This window comes from Nicotiana sylvestris, chromosome 5 (genome assembly GCF_000393655.2).
Source record: "Nicotiana sylvestris chromosome 5, ASM39365v2, whole genome shotgun sequence".
NCBI classification, from domain to species: Eukaryota; Viridiplantae; Streptophyta; class Magnoliopsida; order Solanales; family Solanaceae; genus Nicotiana; species Nicotiana sylvestris.
In genome coordinates, this window is record NC_091061.1 from 17,371,727 (window position 1) to 17,385,199 (window position 13,473).

At 35.1% G+C, this 13,473-nt stretch overlaps 1 protein-coding gene across 1 annotated transcript; it reads right to left on the bottom strand.

Annotated features, from left to right (window-relative positions):
• Positions 1-11,881: 11,881 nt before the first annotated feature.
• On the bottom strand, positions 11,882-13,054 carry LOC138868314 (uncharacterized). Its single transcript, XM_070145859.1, has one exon. It carries the CDS (start codon positions 13,052-13,054, stop codon positions 11,882-11,884), a length of 1,173 nt encoding a protein of 390 aa, XP_070001960.1.
• Between the last annotated feature and the right edge of the window lie 419 nt (positions 13,055-13,473).

Sequence of the window (13,473 nt, forward strand, 5' to 3'; positions counted from 1 at the left end):
AAGAGACTGATGAAGAAGTATTATCATGTTCCAATTTATTGAATGTTTATTGAAAGTGAGTTTATTTCTAGCTTAAATTTTTTTCTCCTTTTTATTTTGTCTTTGACGAATGCCTTTTAAGTAAAATATATAAATAGATTGCAAAAAAAAAAAAAATTATACTTTATTTTTAAAATAAGAAATTTAAAGTTATTAAGAATAAAGTGAGAAATTTAGAATTAAATTGTTTCCGAATAATAAGTAACTGATGTTAGGACTAGTGGTAGAAACTCACAGAATTGAAAGAAAAACTTGTAGAAAAAGTTTTTTGTGTATATTGGATTCATGTAATTTGTACAGTGCCCTATATAAACAAGAAAGAATGGAATCTATGTATAACTAACCTATCCACTTGTCCCTATTCTATTTGCACTCTTATAACAAACTAAGAAACATGGAATCAATATTTACAGCTAATAAAAAACCCCTACTCAATACAATTCTTCTAAACAGGCCCAAAACATGTAGAGCCCAACAAGTATATCTGAAGCTTTGAGCCCAAGTAGTCAGTTGAAGTTTTAGCCCAATATTTGTACTTGATATATGTCTGATAAACACATCTAATAATGAGACCAAACAAACACATCAGATAAACATACGAGAACTAACCACCTTGAACCACAGTGGAACCTTCGAGAGAAATACCACTACCACCATTAGAACCACCATCTCCAACACCCCTTTTCAAGTTGGAGGAGGATGAAAGAACACCCAACTTGCCCAATAAATTGTGGTGAGAAGGTCCAGTTAACGGTTTAGTGAACAAATCTACCAGCTGAGAAGAAGATCGAACAAATGAAAGAGAAATCAAGCCAGCAAGAAATTGTTGTCTCACGAAATGACAATCAATTTCTATGTGTTTAGTTCGTTCATGAAAGACGGGATTTTTAGTGATATGAATCGCTGCTTGACTGTCGGAATGGAGTGGTATTGGCAAAGAAATGGGGATAGACAGATCTTTAAAGAGGCGTACTAACCATGTCAATTCTGCTATTACACGCCGCATAGAACGGTATTCCACTTCTGCTGAGCTGAGAGAAATGGAAGTCTGCTTCTTCGATTTCCATGAAATTGGAGACCCTCTAAATGAAATGAAGAAACCACTCATTGATTTCCTTGTTTTTGTACAAGTTCCCCAATCTAAGTTGCAAAAAGCGATGAGTTGAAATGACGGGGAGGCTGTCATGAAAATCCCCAAACCTAGGTCTTTCAACATATACCGTAGGATATGAAGAGCAACATGCAAATGGGGCTTTCTTGGATCCTGCATTGACTCAAATAATGTACTGCAAAACAAAGATCTGGTCAAGTATGAGTTAAATAGTTCAATTTACCCGAAAGATGCTTGTACAAAGTTGGAGAAAGAAGGGATTCCCCTGTTTTGGCAAGCAATTTGACAGTGGGATCAAGATGAGAGGAAACAGGGGAGCAATGCAGAGAATCAAATTCCTCTAGCAAACCTGGAGTAAATTTCCTCTGACAAAGAATCAATCCGGTTGCCTCACGAAGAACTTCCATACCAAGGAAGAAATGTAAGTCCCCGAGATCTTTTATTTTGAATTCTTAATCTAGAAACATCTTTAATTCATGTAATTCATCCATGTCATTCCCTGTCAATAGAATGTCGTCTACATACACAACCACAATAGATATAGAGGATTCCGACCTTTTAAAAAATAAAGAATAATCATTCAACGAATGAGAAAATTCCTTGAAATTCAGGACTGCTGTAAGTCATGCGTACCATTGTCTGGATGCTTGACGAAGCCCATACATAGATTTCCTTAATCAATGGGGTTCAACCCCTGCTGGGAACTTCATATAAACTTCTCAATTCACCATGCAAGAAAGCGTTATTCACACAAAAAGCCATACTTATTTTTGTGTAAAAAATGTTGTGCAAAGTGCTTGTGTGTGCCTCCTGGAACTTATAGCAACAAAGAAACATGTCTTTGTTACCACAATTGGAAGACTAAGGAAGGAGGTCCCAAATGTCCTTAGATATATTGCACAATCTTCTATAGTAGTTAGAGTTAATTCTTAATTAGGATTATATACAATTTTAATTATTCTATTGTTCCCTAAGACTCTTTGGTGAATTTTTTATTAGTAGCAAAAAGAGTATTATGGTAAAATAAGAGACTGATGAAGAAGCATTAACATGTTCTAGTTTTATTGAATTTTTATTGCAAGTGATCAGTTTTTTTCTAACTTAGTTCCTTTTCCCTCTTTATATGTCGTCTTTCAAGAACGCCCAATTAAATATATATATATATATATATATCGCAAAATATAAAGAATTATACTTCCGACTACATGAGGAGTAGGAGGGTCATCGGAACTCATTAGCCTCGGCAAAAATTGTGTGTGTGTATATATATATACAACAAGGACCCATTAAATAATTTTGATGTGACGCGGCTAAAGAGACCGAAAGTAACACTACTCTAATTGAACAACTCTCAAGTTCCCTACCATGAATCCTCAACCCTATGAAGCTGAAACCAATATTCCATCCAAACCCCTAGATATTGTTCATGAGAAACCCACTCAAAATGAATGGAAGAACAAATCCTCATTCAAGGATATGTTAACTGCCTCTAGCCAAATGACTTCCACCCCAAATCTGGACCAGGCTGACACAGACCTAACAACAACCTCCCTAGAAGAGGAAGAGTTCGATCATGCATCAAACTTCAATGTAAGAGGCATTAAAAGAATATCTCTAACCGAAGAAGATAGACAACGAATTTATGAGCCATGGAAATGCTCTATCATAATTAAGCTGGTGGGGAAATGCATGCTACACCATTATTTAAAGAAAAAGATCCAAGAGTTATGGAAGCCAACAGAAGAATTCTCATTAATTGATCTTGGATAGGATTACTATATAATAAAATTCAAAAAAAAGGAAAATATGGATAAAGCTATCCATCAAGGACTATGGTTCAGCAATGACCACTTTCTATCCATTTCAAGATGGAAACCAAATTTTGTGGCTACAAATGAAAAGTTAACTACCTCGGCAATATGAATTAGGCTCCCTCAATTGCCAACAGAATTTTATGATGGCAAGATCCTTGAGAAGATTGGAAATGCAATAGGACTTCTACTTAAAATTGATATTTGTACATCAACAACACTAAGGGGTCGCTATGCAAGAATTTGTGTGGAAATCCCTCTAGAAATTCCAGTTCAACCTTTCCTATATGTTGGCCACCATAAACAATATATTCATTATGAGGGTGAAAATTTCCTTTGTAAAAAGTGTGACAGATTTGGACACACACAGGGACAGTGTGGTTATATACATAAAACAAGCAAGGATATTAAACATCCAATAAAGGAACAATAACCTACTACAATAATAGAAGATCTAGAAGCAGAATGGAAAACACTCTCCTTCCATAAAGGAAGAAAGTAAGGAGTAAAAAATACTTCTCATTTCATCAATAATCCAACCAAAAACTCCAATGGCCCAGGTATCTCTGTCAAGCTGTTTAATGCCAATACAGATAAGTATTTGGATAGCCAAATATTACAATACAAGTCTAAAGATCCCATCAACTCCATACCACCTGCAAATGCTAATAATCTGACCAATAAAGTTAAGGAACAAACCACTATTCCTATTAAAAACCATTTTTCTCTCCTAAACACTAAGCAAACGGTTTTACAAGAAACCACTAATGATAATTTTAATAACCTATTAAAAACCACTAATAGCCATAAAAGTGAACACTTGGCCACTCAAAACAAAGATATTAACATGCTGGACTCTAACGTGGCCTTTACTAAGGTAAACAAAATAGATAAAAACGGTGCCATGCAAAATGACACCCAAACAGATAAAACTAACCCTTCTAATAATTATAACCCTACTATACTTATTAACACTCTTAAACAAAAATCTAGCCATAATCTTAAGTTAACCGAAGGGAATGAACAAAATCTACTCCCTAGATATGGCAATATCCCCCCTCTAGCGCATGTTAGCCAAATGGCAACCAAGGAAAACAAAAGCAACCAAATGTCCATTACCTTAGAAGACGAAAAGGATGCTAAGGCTCTTCCTATAAAACTAGACATTGAGCAACCAAAAGCCATGTACTTAGAAAGCTCAATCATTACCCTCTCGCTCAATCCCTCCCACTCCTCAAGTAGCATCAATCCCATGCCTGCCACAAGCTTATTAAATATTCTACCCCCCCCCCCATTAAAGATGCCAAGACTTCCATCAACCCTAAAAAGAAGAAACCGTCTAATTCAAATCCTTCTACAACACATACCACTAACAATGGAAAACCTTCCACCCTTACACCCACTAGAGAACCCTCAGATTGTCTATGCCCAACCTCTACAAGCACAGGACTACCAACATGCCTCGTGGATGGAGTTAGGTCTAATGGGACATGCAATCTCTTTCACAATGCCAATCAATGACCAGGAAGCAATAGTGATACTCCACAACACTCCTTACTTAGCCCAACTCATAACGGAGGGAATCAATTGGAAGGAGGTCCTAAATGTCCTTAGACATAATGCACAATTTTAATTTCTTTGATTTGTTTCTTTAGTAGTTAGAGTTCATTTTAAATTAGGATTATAGACAATTTTAATTATTCTATTGTTACCTGAGACTCTTTGGTGAATTTTTTCTTAGTAGCAAGAAGAGTATCATGGTAAAATAAGAGGCTGATGAGGAAGTATTATCATGTTCCAATTTTATTGAATGTTTATTGAAAGTGAGTTTATTTCTAGTTTAATTTTTTTGACCCTTTTATATTGTCTTTGATGAACGCCCTTTAAGTAAAATATATAAAAGTTGAAAATATATATATATATATATATATATATATATATATATATATATATATATATATATATATACTTTATTTTTAAAATAAGAAATTTAAAGTTATTAAGAATAAAATAAGAAATTTAAAATTAAATTGTTTCCGAATAATAAGTCAGTCATGTTAGGACTAGTGGTAGAAACACAACCATACTGAATAAGATTTTGAGGAAATGCTTTGACGGAAAATTTTTACAGTTGTATTTGCATTAAACCAATTAATGTATGGCTATATTTATTCTGTTGCAAGTAAATTTTATTGCTCGGACTCTGGCTACATTTATTTTGTTGCAAGTAATTGTTGTTGCGGGTATAATACTAAGGTCCTCATTAGCGACCATCAAATGGCAATGTGGCTACTTTTAGCTCATCCAGAGGCATTGCATTAGATGGGAAAATTACGCAACACATGAAACATTTATATTATATTTATCATTCGTAGATATTTTTAGCAAATTTACCATTTGTAGCTATATTTGAATTTTATATCAAATCCATTAAATACGAGATTAATTATTTTGATAAGAAAGCAAAGATCAACGACCGCTCATAGCTTAGTTGGTTAGAGCTCCTACTTAACCAGCTAAGGTTTTGAGTTTGATTCTCCATAAGAACATTTTATTTTCTGTATTTTGTCTTAGTTGTATTCGTTGCGCAAACAAATAGGTATATTATTTGAGTGTATGTTTATGCAAACGGTTGAGCAGCTTATATCTAATAAATAGGAGTTATTTACATATTCTAAAGAGGAAAAGACTTTTCTAAATATTGCTATAAAGGGGTCTCTTTCTCTTTCCCATTCAAAAGGTAAAAACAGTATTGTTTCCTAACCCTTTAAGGTTAAGGGGCTAAATTGAATTTTACTCGGAAAATGTGTAGGTAATTTTTTAAGTTAAACTGTTTTATTTGATAAAACAAAATAGGTTCGCTTACAAGTATTTTCCGTACTTTAGGGCACTTTTAGGTAGCGATGGGCTTCAAGAGTAAAGTTTCTTCGTATGATTTTTACATATTTGTACACTATTGGAAATTTTATTACCCTCCCCATTCAAGTTTCACTTTAATTACCTCCTATATACAAAATTACCAATTATATACATTTTTAAGATTTAAGGATAATTAATCAATTCCTACAATCACTGTAACGTACAAATCCACTTCGTATGGGCTTCAAGAGTAAAGTTTCTTCGTATGATTTTTACATATTTGTACACTATTGGAAACTTTATTACCCTCCCCATTCAAGTTTCACTTTAATTACCTCCTATATACAAAATTACCAATTATGTATATTTTTAGGATTTAAGGATAATTAATCAATTCCTACAATCACTGTAACGTACAAATCCACTCGTCCCCCCCCCTCCCCTCTCAATTCCACCATTGACAACCATTAAAAAGCTTTGAAGCTTTGAATTAGAATTTGAGTTTTCAAATAACATTATTTGTTTGAATTGGGTGTTGTTGCAAAGAATTGGGATTCTCTCTACGTCTCTCTCTATCTCTCAGTCCCTAATTTCAGTAATGTAAAGCAAAGGAAAATAGAGCAACAATTCCACTATTGACAGTCATTAAAAAGCTTTGAAGCTTTGAATTCGAATTTGGGTTTTGTAAAACCATTATTTGTTTGGATTGGGTGTTGTTGCAAACAATTAGGAATATGGTTTGGAGTTTATATCTCAATTTTGAGGGTGTTTTGGTGAAGATTAGACTTGATTTTGGCTGAATTTCAAATTGAAACTCGAATAAGAAGAAGAAGACATGATATATATTATAATTACGAAATTGTAGTAAAATTGTATTATGTTGTTTATATATATTTTTTTATTTAATTATTGTATGAAAGTTGAACAATATTGTATAAAAATTATATTTAAGTTGTATGATATTGTAGTTGTATATAACTGAGTAGAAATAATGTAAGAAAATTGTAGATAAGTTATAGCTGAGTTGTAGATAAGTTGTATAATATATAATTAGTTGTATGAAATTTATTTTTATTATGTATAAATCAAATACAAAGTATACAAAAGACATATTATATACAATTTATATTTAAGTGGTCTAAATGACGTGTATGTGAGCCGTGACTTGCCAATGCAAGGAGGGACTTGTTACATGGGAACTTCTGTTTCGGTTACTTGTCTTTTCAAATTTGGATTTTACATTATGCTCTGGATTTTAAGTTTAAAGAGTTATAATTCTGCTTATTAATGATCTTATTAGCCCAACACTTTACTGCTAACTCATTTTGTATATCTATTTCTGAACAATGAAATACACAATTTGCGGACTGAAAATTTGAGGCAGCAGTATCACCTCGTAAGTTCTTGTGGACATTGACAATTAGGTCATCTAGCTGATGTTCAAGTTTTAAAAGTAAAAATAATAACAATATAAGGAATTTAGAATGCTGAAGGGAATGTTTTACAGTTATTAAAAGTGAGAAGAATCGGGTTTCACGACTAACTAGCAGATTTAGTTGGGAAATTCGTTACTATTCGAAGCACTCCGTTTACTCGAGCTATGGGAAGAAAGAGAGAATCTGGAGAGAAGAGGGGAGAGAGGAAAGAAAAAAAAGAAAAAAGTGTAACTAAATCCCTTGATTGAAGACACAAATAATGGATTAAGAATCTTTTAAGGTGAATTCTATATATTTTATAACTAAAATGTATTTAGGTCGGATAAATACTAATACATGAACATTTTTCGTAATAAGGTTTCATATAATTTATAGGAATGAAAAAATCTCTTTTTTCATTACATTCATCAATTTCACCTCTAGATTGACCAGTATGGCAGAATTTTGAGCAAGTGGTGTGGTTTATTATCACAAGTTAGTTTGTAAATAAGTTTGGGTCTATTGTCACAATTCAATTTGTAAGTCATCTTAAATTTTACTAACTTTCAATTTTGATAATCTTGTCTAAACAAGCTGGATAATCATTTTGCTGCCATAAACAACAAAAACTAACAAACTGCCTGGCTTTAGCTTATTCTAATTACGTGTACAAAGTACAAACTACTACTAAGTTTAAGAATTTGCATCAAAGAATGTGAAGCACAATTATGTGTATTAATTAGCCCTTGACATCAAACATTCAACTAAATGGTTCTCAACAGAGTAGACCTTCAGGAACCATCAAAATTGTATCTATAACAAGTTTAAAACAAACAACAACAACCTCTCCAGTATGATCCTACAAATGGGGTCTAGAGATAGTAAAGTGTATGTAGACCTTACTCTTTATACAAAGTAGAGAGTCTATTGGCTCAAGAAAAGCCTTTCCAAAATACAAGATAGATGAAAATACTAAAGAAAAGAAAAGTATTGAAAGCAAAAATAGTAAAGATAACAAAAGCAAAAGACATAACGGTAATAATAAAATTGAACAAACAAGATAAAAAAAAACAACAAAAAATGCTAATCTTGTCAAGAATAGAATACCTCACCACCTTTTCAACAAATTCTGAAGTCATTAGACATAAAAGAACTCTGCTTATCAATGAAACCTCAATTTTTCTTGTGAAAGCAAGCCTCTTCTTGCAATTTCCAGCTTAAAATGAAGAAATAAAAGCAAATGAAAGGAGTCAATCTTGACTAATATTGCCTAAATCAACCTCTACATGTCAAAAATCAACCCCAAAAAAATATTGTTGCTCCCAAACGCACACGCAAGTATACGTGGTCGACAAGTAATATAATGATAAGTTGAGTGTCGAACCCACAGAGACTTGTGTAAACTACTCACTAAATCACTAAAATTGTTATTCAATCCAGCTAAAATCAAAGTCCAATAATATGATTATATTATACTACAATTCTAAATAATAACTAAGTTATCAAGTAACGAGTTGATTGTTGTGTATTCAGTAGAGACAAATATTCCAGAGTTGTGATCGATTCACCAATCGTATTGTGTTCTAATTAACTCTCCCTTTCATATAATTCACTCATGGTTGCTAATTAATCGATAAATGCTCTCATAGCCTTCTCCCGAAGTACTACTCACTTATTCTCAATAGATTAACGCTTATATTCCTATGAAATCAATCTATTAAGAACGCATTAAGATCATGATATTTAATTAAGCACGGTGACTGGGTATATTCCTATCCTAACCACAAATCCGTTCCCCCTAAGGGTTAAGATCGTGCTCTCTTCAATTCTTCTCTAATCTAAACACGGCTTTCCCAAGCATAGCATAGATAGTAAATAGAACCTAACTGCTGGCCAGACAATTAAGCAATTAAACGCAGAATTGAAGAAACAACCATATATTGGTGAATTATAATCAAGGTTAAGTTAATGTCAAACAACAATATTCATGGCTAAATCACAATCCCAGAACAATGGGTGTTTAGCCACTCATGATGTAATCAAACAATTGCATAAATGTTGAATCAATTGGAAATACTAGAAAAAGAGGAAGAAAACTGAGAATTCTTCGCTTCCTCACGATCCCGTGTGTATCTCTACTCCAAAGTGGCGTCTCTCCCCTCAAAAATAGGTTTAGTCTTGCTTTTATATCAGTTTGGTAGGTCTAGGGCCGAAATAAACTTGTCCCGGGCAAAATAGGACACGATTCGCGTCACCGGCGCCCAGCCCAGCGCCAGGCGCCCTCCATAGCGCCCCAATTTTTGAGCCTACTGTTTTCAGTGCCACAGGTGGCGCCAGGCGCTGCCTGTGGCGCCCAACTGCTTCCTTTCCCGATTTTGTTCGTTTTAGCTTCAAATCTTTCACGTTTTGCCCCAAATTGCTCCCGAATCATTCCTACAAGTAAAAACACTTCAAATCAATATAATTCATAGCATTTAACATCCCAAATTCACGAAACAAGAGTAAGATATGATGCGATATACATAAAAATATATATACTTTAAGCTAAACATCAACACCCCACACTTAGGCTCTTGCTCGTCCTCGAGCAATAGGACTATCTAATAAACCCCCAACTACGTACAAGTATCAATTATAGAGGAGCACTTTAACCTTTAACTACACACTATACCCTTGACTATGATCAATATCGGCACACAAGCATGACCACATAAAATTTCACATTCTTCCCGTTTAATCATGCCCAAGTATAACATTTCAATTCAATTAATTCCAACAACCTATTTGTCACCACCCAACCTTAAAAGCCGACTTGAAACCACTAAGCACCCTCAACTCATGCATTTACCCAACAAGAAAGTTTACAACATTACCAATCATTCATGAGATCATGTGCCCTCACCAACAAACCGAAAGTGAATATAAATTGGTCCACATATTCAAATATGCTTTTGAACATAATTTAAGGACATCACATAATTGAACAAAATTCGCTCACTCTCACAAAGAATTCATATGCATCCCGTGGTCATTCCATAAGCTTGCCCGTAGTGTATATTTTCACTAATTTAAGCTAGCCAAATCTAGGATCAATTAGGACTTTTAGGTTGTAATGTAGGCTAGGAGACGGGTAGGATATATTTAGAAATAGTGATTCACCCTCCTAAGCACTTTAATACACTACATTTACACTTCAAGCACATATTCTTCTCAACCAAATCACTTGCCATATACAACATAGCCCTCTTTTCACTTAAGCACTTCTCTATTTTGTCACTAGCACAACTCAATAAGAATTGGAGGTGTTTTATTTTCTACATACATTCACACTATCATTTTTCTTCTCTTTTCTCTCTCTTTTTTTTCTTCACACACTCCATACATTAAATTTCATCGGCTAGTGACTTTTGATTTCAACTTTAGTGCACCAACGAGACCTTCCATGTTTCCACTCGAAAGCTACTCCCTAATATCTCACCTTGCATCTTTTAGCGACTAAGTGCCTTAGGAGGTAAAGGTTCAATCAATATCAAATTAAGAACAAAATAAGGGATGACTTGTAATGTGGGTACCAAAAGAAAGGTCTATAGGCTCAAAGAGGCTAGCAACGGAAAATTCTATTATTATGTGACAAGCACATCCATGATTAAGCAAGAAAATGCCTACGTCATCTCCTATATTAGAACAACTCACCATTTCACTTCAATTAACACACAGGGCAAGTTCTAGACTACACAGGATAGCACAAAAAATCACAAATCGTCACACACACGTTGTACATGACTCAATCAAGATGGTTCTGTTCAACTCTCAAGTCTAGCAAGCACAATTAAATGAGAAATTTAAGCAACATTGCACTATGTGGCATACAAGTCAGACAACTGAGAAAAGGCGTCACAAAATAGGCTATTTACTTTACTTAGGCTTTACAATTCAAACCAAATATACGGGAAAACAGAATGTATATCATAGCCTAATGTGCCAACATCAACCATGCCAGTGAGTATCTCAGAACGACTCAGCTTCTTCCTAAACTACTCCTAAAAAAAATTAAAAATGCCCGGTTCGAGCTACATCTTTGGAAAAGAACCGGTGCCCAAAGAAAAACCAAGGAATACCACCTAGCTATTCTAAGAAAATTAAATGACACATAAAAAAAAATTTGGTGTTTTTAAATCGGACTTTAATTCCTCAAGAAAATTGTCCAAAAGATCCATCGTCGGGAACAGTCCGAGCTTTTTCAACTTTTTTTTTGAACCTAGACTATGTCTACTACGAGTTTTAAAAGAAAGACAGTAATACTCCAGAAAGTAGTTTCCCCACCCCACACTTATATTATGCATAGTCCTCGATGCATGATCATAGAGAAATATTAAAACAAGGGTGAGAAATACTCCCTGAGACCCTCTCAGACCTAACTCGGACATGATCCTCAATATTAAGGGCTGGGACGACTGCACACTTAAGATCAAACATGCTCCTAAACTTCAACTTTGGGTACTCAGACTTCCCCTACTATGCAAAAATAAAAAAAAACAACACAAAACACAGTAAAAAGAAATAATCAATAGATAAAAGATACACAAGTTGGGTTGCCTCCCAACAAGCGCCTTATTTATAGTCGTGGCACGACTCTGCTACTCTGCTCAGGTTGGGCACTTTCTCTTCTTCTTTCTCCCATGAATTCTAGCCTTTTTGCGCGCTCTCATAATGTCTCCTCTTTCATCTCTGGCTCTTTTCTCAATCATCTTTACACGCTCAGCTGGAAACACGACCTCCTTTAACTCAGTTGTCCCATCTAGATCACTATAATTCACATAAGGACTCTGCTTTATCCCCTTTGATTCTACCACAGTAATCATGCACAAGTCCTCATAATGCTTAGGAAGCTTAAGTGCCTTGTACATATTAAAAGTGACCTCCTCATCGTCAACTCTCATTTTTAACTTCCCTGCTCTCACATCAATAATTGCTCCACCAGTAGCTAAGAATGGTCGCCCCAAAATAATGGGCACTTCCTCATCTGCCTCGTAATCAAGAACAATAAAATCAGCAGGAATAATAAACTTTCCCACTCGAACTAACACATCCTCAATAATTCCTTCGGGCATGACTAGTGACCTATCTGCTAGCTGTAAAGTGATTGTAGTAGGTCTAAGCATCCCCAATCCGAGTTGCTTGAACAAAGAGGATGGCATCAAATTTATACTGGCCCCTAAATCACACAAGGTTCTACCAACCTCTTGTTTTCCAAGAGACAAAGGAATTGTGAAGCTCCCAGGATCTTTCAACTTAGGAGGAAGTTTACTCTGAACTCTGGCACTACACTCTTCAGTAAGTGCAACTGTTTCAAACTCTGCATGTCTTCGTTTGTTTGCCGCAATATCTCTGAGATACCTTGCATACTTAGGCACTTCCTGCAAAATTTCCACCAAAGGCAGATTCACGCTCACTTGGCTCAAAATATCTAGGCATTTCTTGTACTTGGCATCATCTTTTTGCTTCTGTAGTCTTTGTGGAAACGGAGGCGATTGCCTAGTCTCAATTACTGGCTTGGGTCCTTTATCATATTTCTCATTCCCCTCAACTGGCTTGGGAGCTAATTCTCCTTCAGGATGATCTGTATTCTTCTTTTTCTTTGGAACTTCTTCTAGTGCTCTTCCATTTCTCAAGGTAACCGCATTGACTTGAGCTTTAAGATTGGGCTCAGTATCACTTGGAAGAGCTCCAGCTGGTCTAGTGTTTTGAGCACTGGCAAGCTGTCCCATTTGACGCTCCAAATTTCTCACTGTTGTGGCGAGGGCTTGCTGTTTAGCCATCACTTTTTTCAACATATCTTCAAGGTGACTTGTAGGACTCACTTGTTGTTCAACCTAAGGTGGTCTATATTGTTGTTGAGGTGCTTGAGGCCTGTATTGATTCTGAGTGCCCTGGTTTCCACCCCAAGAGAAGTTTGGGTGGTTCCTCCAGTTGGGATTGTAAGTGTCCCCATACTGATTTGTTTGACCTCGATTTGCATTACCCATAAAATATACAGACTCTGGATTTGCTGGGCATAGATTGCTCATGTGACCCTCTCCACATACTTCATAAAATATTTGAACTTGTTGTACTTGTTGGGCTTGTTGCTTGTTGATACTCAAGTTCATCTGGTTGACTTGATTGGTCAGTGTAGAAATCTGCGCTGATAATGCTGAGACGACATCTAACTTAAAAACCCCTGCAAACTTTTGCACTG

Bases quoted from the DNA above. Each gene is read 5' to 3' on its own strand.
- LOC138868314 (XM_070145859.1), bottom strand. From the start codon at position 13,054: ATGGCTAAACAGCAAGCCCTCGCCACAACAGTGAGAAATTTGGAGCGT.